This window comes from Festucalex cinctus, chromosome 9, assembly GCF_051991245.1.
Source record: "Festucalex cinctus isolate MCC-2025b chromosome 9, RoL_Fcin_1.0, whole genome shotgun sequence".
NCBI classification, from domain to species: domain Eukaryota; kingdom Metazoa; phylum Chordata; class Actinopteri; order Syngnathiformes; family Syngnathidae; genus Festucalex; species Festucalex cinctus.
This window is the reverse complement of record NC_135419.1, coordinates 7,224,751-7,237,431: the sequence shown is the minus strand read 5'-3', so window position 1 is coordinate 7,237,431 and position 12,681 is coordinate 7,224,751. Positions and strand designations below refer to the sequence as shown.

Sequence of the window (12,681 nt, the reverse complement as noted above, 5' to 3'; positions counted from 1 at the left end):
GATACTAATGCCACACTTTTCCATCTAACCTCCTCGCCTTAAATCTCCCAGCCCAAATGGCCCCTCCTGGGGTATCATTAACAACTCCACCTGGCTCTCTCCTCATCTTCCTGCTTCAGAGCATCAAACATATGTGCCTTGGTAGACAGCTTAAGTTTCACACGTACACTATGCAAACGTGATGTCAAGATTTAGACAGAAAGCTGCTGACATTTTTGTATTAGTAACAACCTTAATGCACTGGGGCAGCATGATGGATAGAGGTTCGAACATATGACATAGTCAGGAGATCTCAGTTCTAATTAATGTTGGGACATCTCACCATTAAAACAATTTTGTAGGTTACAGTGGTGCCTTGAGATACAAGTTTAATTTGTCATGTGATCACCATGGTAACTCAAAAGACTTGTATCTCAAATCATTTTTTTTTTCATATTAAAATGAATGGAAATTAATCCGTCATAGTCATTAATCCGTTTCAGCCCCCCAAACAAAAAAAAAAAAAAAAAAAATGTAAATTAAAATTATTTTAATGAGGAAAAAATAGTACTCTAACATACTATAAATAATTTGACAAAACTTGTCACACTAAATCAATTAAATTCTGCTACTTCTGATGTGGTCAGAAAGACGGACAGAGACAGATGGATCTACTTGTACTGTCTAATAAGGTGTTATCAAAAATCCCACTTGAGTTCTAGGCAGTCCTTGTTTTTTTTTGCAGCAGCCACTCACTAAAATTGCATTGGTCCCTGTCCCGCCTACAACTCAAGAGTGATACATTATAACATCTTAACAGCTTTCTAAGCTCATCAGTACAACGCTAATATTATTCTACGCAGAGGATATGACACTGCATATGCTGTTATATTGTCTGCCGAGATTTTTATTTTTATTTTTTTAACCATTTTTTTGTCGAACCACCGCAACATATATGCTGATTAGTGTTAGCATGAAGCTAGCAGGGCTTTTTTATTTATTTTTTATTTTTTATTATTATTATTATTTTTTTTTTATTTTAGGCCGTTGTTGGTTGGTAAACAATGTGTCATTTTCTTTGTTTTAAGTGCAGTTTGAAAGTAAACTTCAACTGAGAGTGGCATGAAACAGCTTCTTTTTTTTTTTTTGATGAATTGCTCACTGATTGTCAAACGTCTGCATATTGTAAAGTGTGCTGAGTTGAAAATGCTTAACTCAAGTTGGTTCAATCCTATCGCAAGTCCTCCCTGTAACTGAATTCTCTAAAAATGTCTATTAAGGATGCAAACATGAGTTTGAATAGTTGTTTGATTGACAGGCCACAAGTCAAGGTGTGTACGCTGTCGCTTGCTTGAATTCATTTTACGGTAACCTGTGACTGTACGGACAAGCGCCTGCACAGGAAATGAAAATGGACGAAAAGATGGAGGAGGGCTATACACACATTCACTCCTCTGGGAAGACTTTCTTTAAGATGTTGGAGAGTGTCTGTGGGAATTTGTGTCCATTCATCCAGAGCATTTGCGAGACCAGATGTGGAACCTGAGTGAGGGTTTGGTTCACAATCTGTTCTAGGTCGTCCCAAATGTGCTTGTGTCAGGGTGCACTGGGCCCTACAGTCATGCAGGGGCAGACAATTACCTTGCCTAAGCTGCTTTAACAAAACTACAAGCATGATATACGGTATTGGCAGGCATTAACAAATGAGATTTTATCAGGTAATAAATAGATTTGTCCCAATACTTTGTCCAATTAGAGTGCGAGTGTGGAAAGAGGTGCTTTGCTGTGGTTTACCACGGCATAAAATAATAAACATATATTAAATGGTGCATTATTGTTTTTTAATAAGGCATAACACTTGCAACAATTCTTGTGCTGAATCTCATTACACTGCGTAAGTGTGGGTCAGCTCAGGGCATTCCTCAGCTGCAGGCTGAGACCAAAAGCCAGACTGACCCCTGGTGGCGTATGTAACAACCGCATCATGTTTCTTGTATTTTATTTTTTATTTTTTTGCTCCATACACCTTCCACAGAGCAATGAAAGCAGTCGAAGGTGAATCTGAGAAAATTGCAGCTCATTGGGGATTTTTAACATTTATTTTGCAATTTTAAATTTATGTCAACTGGTTAAAACCAGGCTCTTAGTACAAAATCCACTTGATTGGTATTTGACTAATGAGGGCTCTTTTTTATTCCCAAAGGAGAGACAGCTATTTAAAAAAAACCAAAAAAAAAACAGCACTGGAATACTTCCCACCCATCTGTCTGCTTTCCTTTAGGGTGACTCTCTCTATTACTGCCAGTGTCTGTCTGCCCATCTCATAGCCTGGATCTTTGGCTCTGAGTGAGCAGCCAAGCAGAACTTACCACCTCGAAGACGCCTGAGCAGCAGCTCGGCAGAGGAGCTGCTCTATATGCACAGCACAGGCACGGAAAAGTGGAGTCCTTTGCTCTGCAGGTCCAAACCTACACCTTGTATCTCTATTAGGAGGTTGTTGTGAATGCTTAAGATACACGAGTAGGAAACAAATGTTAAGTGCGACAAAGGAAACAGATGCTAATTGCTGACAGCAATTTGGCGAACATTATCAGACAGAATGAACTGTCAAAATTACCCATCTCAGACCGGACTGATGCACATGTTCCCGTTTTCCTCATTTGTCCTCAACAGCAAAACCGAGTAATTTATGCAAATTACAAACAGTCCTATCAGATTGAGTCCAAATTGTGCCATTTCATCTGCTAAAAAAAATGAGACCAAAAAAAAAAAAAAAAAAAACAATTTGAAAGAGTGGAACATAAGACTAAACGTGATGGATTATTTAAAAAATGCATTTAAAGTTGTGAGCTGTGTTTTCTTTCTTTCTTAAGTAACTCTGTACTTTTGCCTTTTTACTTTTCAGTTAAAGAGAGAGTAATACACACATATACAGTGTACACACACAGAAAAATACACTGCAATTATATACTGCATATATAACCAATCATTGACATTTATTTTAATATTTTTTGTGTGTGTTTGATTGACATAGTTGTGTAGAACAAGTAAACAATTTTAAAGAGTTCACATAAAAATCAAGTGCCCTATTTTATTTTTATTGGAGCTGAGGAAGTAAAATCAGTGTTGTAACAACATAACATTTAACTAATCCTCCCAATTTCAGGGAGATATGCAACATCAGCGCTAGAAGCTCGTTAATTTTGAAATCCCTCCAAGTGCGACCTAATACCCTAAACCACCAATAAAGCTATTTAGACTTTGCCATCTCATTTTGCCCTCATACTTAAGTAACAATTCTACATACTGCAGATAGCTATATCCTATAATACTGCACATTACTTATCATTTTTTTTCTGTAAAACTGAAAAGGTGGATCTAAATTGACCAGTCTTGGGCATTATAAATTGGCACCTTGACTTATGAGTGACCCAATTTACACGCTTTGGAGATACGAGCCGTTGCTTGGCCGATTTTGTCTTGAGTTACGAGCTACCACCTGGTGGCAATACACCTCACAACAAGCAGCAGTTTGACAAATGGTGAACAATTCTTTAAAAGGTAAAGTTAACTTTAAAACTAAACATAAAATGGCGAGAAAGTCATGTTGTGTATTTTACCAAATTACATTTACATACATGTCTCAAGAAAGTTGGCTAGCATAATGCTAACACACAATGCAAAACATAAGAGAAGGGCTAATCAGGCTATATTTCAAAACAATCTTTTAAGTGGTAGTAACAATAGAATGATACTCACAGGTATATATATTCTTCAAAAACAACTAAGATTATTGGAATTTAGTTGCACTGTTTTGTTGAGTGTTTCAACATTATATCTAAATGGTGTCACTACAAAATTACGCAGCACTGAAAGCTGTCGTGGGCCAGAGCAATGGAAGCCCATAAGTGAGTTAAAAAAGAAAAAAAAGAAGGAAGAATGCACCAAACACCCAATGTAACGAGTACGACATGGCAAAAAAAAGGCAGGGCTACACATACAATTAAACTTTGTTTTCAAGTAGGGGGCCACAAAATATGTTCCTGTGGACCACAAATAGCCCCTGGGCCACAAGTTTGAGACCACTGGTACTATTCCTTACATTTTTTTAAACAATATTATAAATGTATGCTTTTATATAGTCTAATACTATAGAGTGATATTTTTTCCAATTAATAAACACATTTAAAATTAAATATGTGTATTTATTTTTTTTTGTAACAGATTAGGCGGCACGGTAGTCGAGTGGTTAGCACGTCCGCTTCCCAGTTCTGAGGTCTCCGGTTCGAGTCCAGGCTCGGACCTTCCTGGGTGGAGTTTGCATGTTCTCCCCGTGCCCGCGTGGGTCTTCTCCGGGTACTCCGGTCTCCTCCCACATTCCAAAGACATGTATGGCAGGTTAATTGGGCGCTCCGAATTGTCCCTAGGTGTGCGTGTGCGTGTGAGTGTGGATGGTTGTTCGTCTCTGTGTGCCCTGTGATTGGTTGGCAACCAGTCCAGGGTGTCCCCCGCCTACTGCCCAGAGCCAGCTGAGATAGGCGCCAGCACCCCCCGCGACCCTTGTGAGGAATAAGCGGTCAAGAAAATGGATGGATGGATGGATGTAACAGATTAACTCATTCACTCCCAGGACATTTTCGCTATTTTACTGGATTTTGACTGATTTTGCAAGACCCATAGAATATTGTGTCCTATTGTTATAAAAACATGGAATCTACCAAAAGGAAGATTAGAGCCTCTTCTTTCATCAGGGAAAAAAAGTATATTTCTATCTTTTTCCAATTTGCATCAATTAGCATTAAAATATGGTTAAGTTTCATCATTATTTACAAATTTGTTTAAAACTACCGGGAAAAAAGAGCTTTTTGATCTCTTATACTCTGCTGCCATCAACTGGCCGTTTTTGTAATAACTACCATTGCTTCAAGCATTCTCTTCAGTTCAGAGGCTGCATCAAAGCCAAAACGTATAAATACATCTTTGGGCGCATGGTAATATTTAAAATAGAACGTATTTATACGTTTTTGGGAGTAAATGAGTTAATGGCATTTCACTTAATTTCAATTTCAATTGAGAAAGATAATTGAAAATGTTTTGAGTTACAAGACTGGTCTTAAATAGTCATAGCTGAATAAAATAATACACAATAAAACAGGTGTAACTCACGTGGTGAAGGCTGGATTGTACTTGGCTCCCAGGTAGTAAGAATACAGGTTGAACATGCCAATCATAAAGGCCACAAACACCATGATGAAAATGACCATGAACTTGAAGATGTCCTTGACTGTGCGTCCCAGCGAGATCTGCAGCGGGCCGAAGCTCTCGTTGGCTGGGAGGATGTAGGCGATGCGCGAGAAGCTCAGCACAACCGCGATGGCGTACAGGCCCTCAGAGATGATTTGGGGGTCTGACGGGCGCCACTTGTTCCTTGCTGGAGAAGGTGGGGTGGGTAGGGGGGCAATGTCAGAAAAGATTATCAACAATAATATAAGAAATATAACTTCATTAATCGTGCAAGTGTTTCCTAATAAAGTGTTATAATAACATGGGTTATAATTTTTTTATACGTGAAAAACAAACATTTTGTGACGCAAGATGTTGAGCAAAGAAAAAAAGACTAGCATTACTGAGATGAAGCAGAGCGATGGGTGGAACTGACAAGCGATGGATGTGAGATCTGTGGAGAACAAAGAGTGGGGATAAAGAGATACAAGTGTCTGGGGAGAATCAAGAGCAGACACACAAGCAGGAAAGAATAATGGGCTGTAGGCAAAAAGTAAATAAAGCAACTCAAAACAACAGCAGGGACACCTTAGGAGGAAAGATGGAAAGACTACTTGTGGGAATAGTTATGGTGTCCCTGAGAAGACATATGGAAGGCAGTTAAAAGGTGATGATCACTGACAATGAGGAAGGTCATAAATTATCTTGTGGTTCCTCCTGTATGCTGCGTTAATGTGTTGTGACAGAGTCAAGCCACTAGATGACAGCACTGATGAAGATTCTCTTCCAAGACACAAGCAGTGTAGTAGCTTGCAGCAGATTTCTATGCAGTATATAGAAAGTAGTATGGTCGTGAGGAATGTCATCATTTTAGTTTAACGGAAAAACAAACTGCGTGTTTCTAAAAAATGGCACATTATTTATATTTTAAATCTGGAACTCCCATTATCTCATATTTATAGCAATGAATTGACTCCATTAAGTGACTGCAACACAACAATGACTCAAATTCATACATGCTTGAATCCAGGTATTGACAAAAGTTGTCCTATTGAATATTTTGTAAAGAAAGTATAATCTGCTTTCTATTAATATCAGAGATTTGAGTTGTAATTATGAGGAGTCGACTTATCTATAGTCACTACACATAGGTCCGGACGGACACTAGTTAAAAAGGGACTATGCGTTGTACTTTCTTTTGTGGGTGATGGAAATTAATGAGGCATATTGGACAACCAGAAAGGGGGCTTTTTTTCATTTTTTTTGCACGGCAGTCTGAATCTAATAAACACAAATCAGTACAGCAATTGTTTCGGTGACTGTCTGCCCGAACCCGATACAGTGGCGAGGTCCAATACATCAGCGACGGTGTCACAGCAGCAAGCCCGGGTGGACAGTGGCTTAAAAAGTTGTTGTAGGCTACTGATTTGTGTTGTTGTTACTACTATACCAGACTTGTTTACATTTTCTATGAATGTTGTTTTTGTTTCATTCAATACTCATTCATGGGTGTAAATTTACATTCATAGAAAAAATGCACTGACATCAACTCCCTGATATCACTTTACCAGAATGATATATAACTTTGAGGCAGGTGCAGTAGGAGTCATCTTATCCATGTGGAGATACAGGGTATCCCAAAAGTTACTATACACTGCGCAAATGTAAGGCCACCAGCATTTGACAGTTCAGGCTTCACAGTTTTTGCACACCCTTTCCTATGGCTTGCTAATGATATAGGAGCAGGATTGTGAAGTTGCTGCCTGGCTGGAGCTTTTTCTGTCCCTGATTGCAGTTCAGGGCCAATTTGAGAAGCTTCATGAGCTGCTCCAACGCAAAGTACAATTTATACTATCCATGCCAAGTTTCAAGAAACAGGATCTGTTCTTGAAAACTATACTGCAATTTTCACCAGTGATAAAAACACCAAAATCTTGGAGCAGGCTTTCATGCAAAGCCAAGGAAATTCTATCCGGAGGCCTGCACCAGAGCTCAACAAAAACTCGATTCACCTTCTTCAGACGCTTCAGAGAGTGATAAAGCTTAACACGTACGGGCCTCAGGTTGTTGTGCGTCATAATCTTCCGCTTGAAGCCTTTGACCAACCTGAAGTCGCTACAGGTAAAGCTTTATCACTCTGAAACATCCGCTGAATCGAGCTTTTGTTGGTGCAATGAAACCCTCAGTTGCGTCAAAGTCCGGTCCGCGAGGGCCAGAGTCCTGCATGTTTTAGAGGTTTCCACGTTCAACACAGCTGATTCATATTTAAGATCATCGGCAAGCTCTTCAGGAGTCTGGTAATCATCCTGATCATTGAATCAGGTGTGTTGGAGTAGAGAAACCTCAAAAACATGCAGGACTTCGGCCCTCGAAAGCACATGTACTCTAGGTTCTCTTTCTTCCATGATTTTGAGCAAACGCCTGGTAGAAAAGTTTGATGTTTGAATGCGAAATTTGCCATGTCTTTAATTAGGGCTGTCAAAATTAGTGTCTTAATTTAAAGTTCCTTTAACGGCACTAATGTTTTTTAACGCGTGATTAATGACTGCCCCTTACTTGGAAAGCCTGTGCTGGGGGAATTCCACTCGCAACGCAGCAGCCACTTCCATGTCAAAATTTAGCAGTAATACATTTAATAATAATGCATACATTTGTAGAGACTGGGGTCAAGTTGTATTTTACAATTTTAAAAATGTGTAGAATTTCACAAGTTACTTCATGTTAAAGATGAGATAGCTCTTAATATGAAAAGAAAAATGTGCTGAGCTGTCACTGTCTTACGAATGCAATTATGCCATCTGGTGGCAGAAAAATGACAAATCAATATCACACTTGTTTTTATTGTTAACAAAATGAAATTACTGTATTAATGACTAAAAGATGCAGCAACATTTCTATTTGTTTAACATTTTTTCCACTTTTATGTTATCAAGAGTGTGAATTTTTTTTATTGTACATTTACAACATATAATTGCGATTAATCGTAAATGAACTATTGAAGTCATGAGATTAATTACGATGACAAATTTCAATCGACTGACACGCCTACTTTTAATAAAAAAAAAAAAAATTATAATAATAAAACATTCAAAAACTATAGGCACCGGCGTTCAAAAACTCAAAGTAACATTTAATACATTTCCCTTTGAAAAGCAATAACAGCAAACAGCTCACCAAATGTAAAGTAGGCCACGTCGTCAGGCAGCGAGGCGTTGCTGAGATCTTCATCTGGCACATGCATGTCCACGTACTGCTGGGCTTTGGACGCCTTGAGGAAAGCCATGAATCGTGCCGTGAATGACGCCACAAAGATGGAGAGCATCCCAAAGTCCAGAACGTTCCACAGGTGCATGATGTACTCTCTGGGCCCATCGCTCCAGATCTCCTTGCACTCGGACCAAATCATACCTGATGATGCCAAAACACGCATGCACACGCATGCAAATATTCACAAAAAGCACACACTTGAACATAAACAGATGCTAAAAATTTAAGTTCATCATTTATAAACAACCCCAGATTTCACCACTTGAGAGTCATGCATGGTCTCATTAAAAAAACAAGTCTGTCGCCTTTGGAGCCAAAGCGAAGAGAAAATTGCTCATTTGCAGTGCAAGCATCAGTGTAATCTCTGCAACAATGACTGGGATTTGAAAGCAAGCTGCTGGAATCATAAATAGGCCTGTTCTACCCACACCAGTGACCATTTATTGCACTCACACACAAGCATAAAGCGGGTCAGTCGAGAGTAATGTTCAGAGATGGTCTGAATTTCAATATAATTATATACAGTATGGAATAAACGCCAGCAGGTTTGCGAAACAGCTGAGGTCTGATTGAAACGGCATTTATTTATCTATCCATCTTGCGTTTCCTTATGTTGGTCACATCCATTTCTTCTTTCATGTGTTCTCATTACAATGCAATGTGTTGTTGTAACATTTGCTCTGCTGAGGTTGTATTTCCATCCCCTTTTTGCTAGGACTCTGCTTTGGCCAGTTTCTATTTGAGCTTTAGGAAATAAAACACAACTGGTGCATTCATTTTGATATCAAATCTGTGAAGGCACTATGCTGGCTTATCATCATGGTGCAGAAACTTTAGAATACAGATTCAATTAGGCTGTAAAAAGTCTGATCAGTTTCTCCTGCTCGCATTATCATAGAGCACAGATAGCAATTTGAAGCTAATTGGAAATGCAAATCTTTCTTTTTATTACTTCTACCATGATTTAATGGGTGTGGATTTGTTTGAGGGCATTTTTCTGTCAACAGCTTTCGATATATTGTGACAACCTAGATGTCTTTATGGCGAGAGGGATGTTCCCATTTAAGTTTATTCACAATGCAGACATAATATAAAAACATAATAGGTAAGATAAATGACGTCTTTGCAAAAATCAGTCTTTCAAAATGTCGAGGTAAACACCTGAACAGCCTCAATGAGGACTCTTGTCTTGCCTTGTCTGATTTCAAAATAAATATGGTAACTAAATATGCCATAATGAAAACTTGTCCCAACTCACCCAACACCCATTTCATGATCAACATCTCTGTCCAGGAAAATTGCGTGGTCTTGACTCTGAACACCTGCCGCGGGTGGTCCGTAATGGTCTCGTTGGGCAGATTTTTGACACCCTCGAAGCGGTCTGAGGCGTTGACAACCAGTAGACCCAGGAAGATGGTGAAGGAGACCGCATGAGCCACAAATTTCATGAATGGGCTTCGCAGGATCTGACCCAGCTGGAAAGCAAGCAGGAAACAATATTCAATATACTGTCACATTGAAACTCATGTTAAGTGGGAGTCAGGACACACCTGTCACCATTGAAAGTGTGATGATTACAGCATATGTGGAATTGTTTATAAAGTTATTCCACCTGTTTAAAAAAAAAAAAAAAAAAAAAAAAAAAAACAGCTACTAGCACCATGTTTCCCTTTAGTGAGGATCAATATTGAGTGTACCAAACCTTTAGGAATTATGGTGAAAAAGTTCAACCTAAGCTTTAATCGGACCATAACAAAATCTCCAAAAGGTGTAAAAATTTTATGCAAGCATGTGATTTCAGTTGTTTATGTTCACTTCCCCTCTGGAAAAGAGTATTTTATAAGCCACTATATTTTTTCATTTGAGTTGTGCAGGTTTGATGGTAGAAAAGTTTAGAAATGATTTGTCTTCGTCTCATTTTCTTATATCATAAAAACCTGACATTTGAACGGGGGGTCTAGACTTTTTATATCCTTGTAACATGAATAGTAAAAATGTTTTTTTTTTTCCCAAAATGGTATATCTACAGTATTTCATAAGTATTTCAAAGAGCAAGTGTTATCAAACAATAAAAAATATGACTATATAATGAATGAACAATCATTTTCTTTTTTACATAATCAGCAGTTTTTGTTTTTCAAATTTGTATTTTGCATAGCAGCAAACTATATTTTCTTGTCTAGAAAAAATTTCATGATGCAATTTCAAACACAAATTAAAATTTTAGCTTAAACTTTTCTGAGTGGGTTGTATGGTCTTTCAGCAAAGCTAAATTAATTAAAACAAAGAAAGAAAGAAAATCTACAGTAATGTAATTTTGAGAACATTTGCTCATGTCAAAAGTCAAACTCACAACTCAGTACCATATTGTAAAAACAAACATATCATACTGCCAATATCCGCAATACGTTATCCTATATTAATACCTTTAAGCATATAGGACACTATTCCCGACTGAAGTACGCAGTAACGTGATTTATTTCCGGTTTCCGGTTGTGATTAGTTTTATGGACAATTTCAAATGTCCGTGCATTTCTGATATTTCCGCAATAAAACGTTTCCTTTACACGATGGAAACTAACGGCGTGCTTTTGCCTGTGACTAGCATACAAGCCAGGTAGATTGTTATAGTAGTAAAACAACGTTTCATCACATTTTGAAATCAAAACAATCCTCACAAATTACAATGATCCAATGACGGGAGAGCATCCTTTCACCGAAAAAGACCGCCATTTTGACTTGGGACATAAGCTTGGAAATTGTACAAATTTCTCTTCAGAGTTCAAACACTTATTTCCTGCTATTTTTCCATTTCTAAGTTGTACATGCTCCACTTTAATTCGGTTTCAGACAGACATCTGTGAAAAGTGCACTCCATCTTTGATGTATTTCATTCCAGTGTTGCAACAATTACTTATCACTTTCAAATTAGCTTAGCATTTATCATTGCTTGTCTTCTTGTGGTTACTCCTCGTCATCTCTTCGTAAGAACGATACTTTGTCATAAGTGTAACTTATTCACCGCCATATAAGCAAAGACTGACTAAACAAACTCACTTAGGAGCGACTCCGCATGTTTAGCAACACCAGCTAGCTAGCCAATCAAAGCTCATTAAGCTAGCTGGTTCAGTGTAAGTAGCCTCAACCTCCAAATACCTGCGCATAGGTAACGTGAACACGTGCGACCAGACCAGCAATGTTTTTGGGACTGTCTCAATGGCTCAGTTACTGGAAAAACAAACATCTGTGGCTCTTAGTTTTCAGTGTGTTAGTGACGCATAGCACAATGCTCATTTTAACTGCAATGCGAATGTGCATAATAATAATAATAATTTGGAACATTACTAACAAAAATCATGGTTGTTTTGACCAATAATATCCACATTATTATAAGGGCAGATATAATTGTTGATGTAAAAAGAAAAAGACTATTTACGAAAGTTAACAAAAGTGGCATTTGCTTAAGAATTTTGAATTCAGAATAGACCGAGAAAAGAAAATGCAAGTGGATTCTGCACGTGGCTACAAAAATGCTACAGGGTGTCAATCGAGTGAAAATATGCCATACACATTACATGCACACAATTTCAGCACCACTTTTCAAACCTGCTGAGTTCAATATGATCTTTCCACGGGAGACCACTACCGTCTGCAGGCACTGCAGCATATAAGATCCCACTGTGATTCCAATGCCATGCACGCAAGCACACACACAAACACACGCGCGCACACACGCAAAGTCGAAAAAGGTGAAGCCCGATTCTGCGAAAACATCCTGGAAACGTTCCCCTGTCACTTGGACATGCTTCTACTTCAGCTTCTGTGATGATACGGTTGATTCAGTTCAGCTCTCTGCTTAAATGAGATGCTTGTTCCAGATTGGGCTGTGTGAGACCTGCAAACCCCATCAGTTTTTTTTTTTTTGTTTTTTTTTCAAGTTAATTTGTCTTCCCCCCCCCAAACCTGGAGGAAGTGAGCACATTTCAACCAAATAAAATGTTCTCTTTGTTTGTGAAAGTAGAGTCTCACCAGGGTTGTGCACATATTCTGAAATCTGCACACGCTCTGATTCTGCAACCCATCCATGCCTGCTACAACATATGTGCAGAGATGAGTGTTCACTGACAATAGTAACACAACAGAGTAACAGATGCTCTAAAATTCTTTTAAATAGTGTTTATAACAAAAGAAAACATCAATTTTAATTGGTGA

At 38.4% G+C, this 12,681-nt stretch overlaps 1 protein-coding gene across 2 annotated transcripts in view; it reads right to left on the bottom strand.

Moving 5' to 3' along the window:
* trpc7b (transient receptor potential cation channel, subfamily C, member 7b) overlaps positions 1-12,681 on the bottom strand; it is a 50,503-nt gene that overhangs the window by 20,453 nt on the left and 17,369 nt on the right. For both annotated transcript variants that reach the window (XM_077532640.1, XM_077532641.1), the window contains exons 5-7: positions 9,728-9,944; positions 8,377-8,610; positions 5,146-5,410 (exon numbers count right to left, since the gene is read on the bottom strand). In XM_077532640.1, coding sequence (XP_077388766.1) covers positions 5,146-5,410; positions 8,377-8,610; positions 9,728-9,944 — 716 coding nt within the window. The remainder of the gene's footprint in view (positions 1-5,145; positions 5,411-8,376; positions 8,611-9,727; positions 9,945-12,681) is intronic.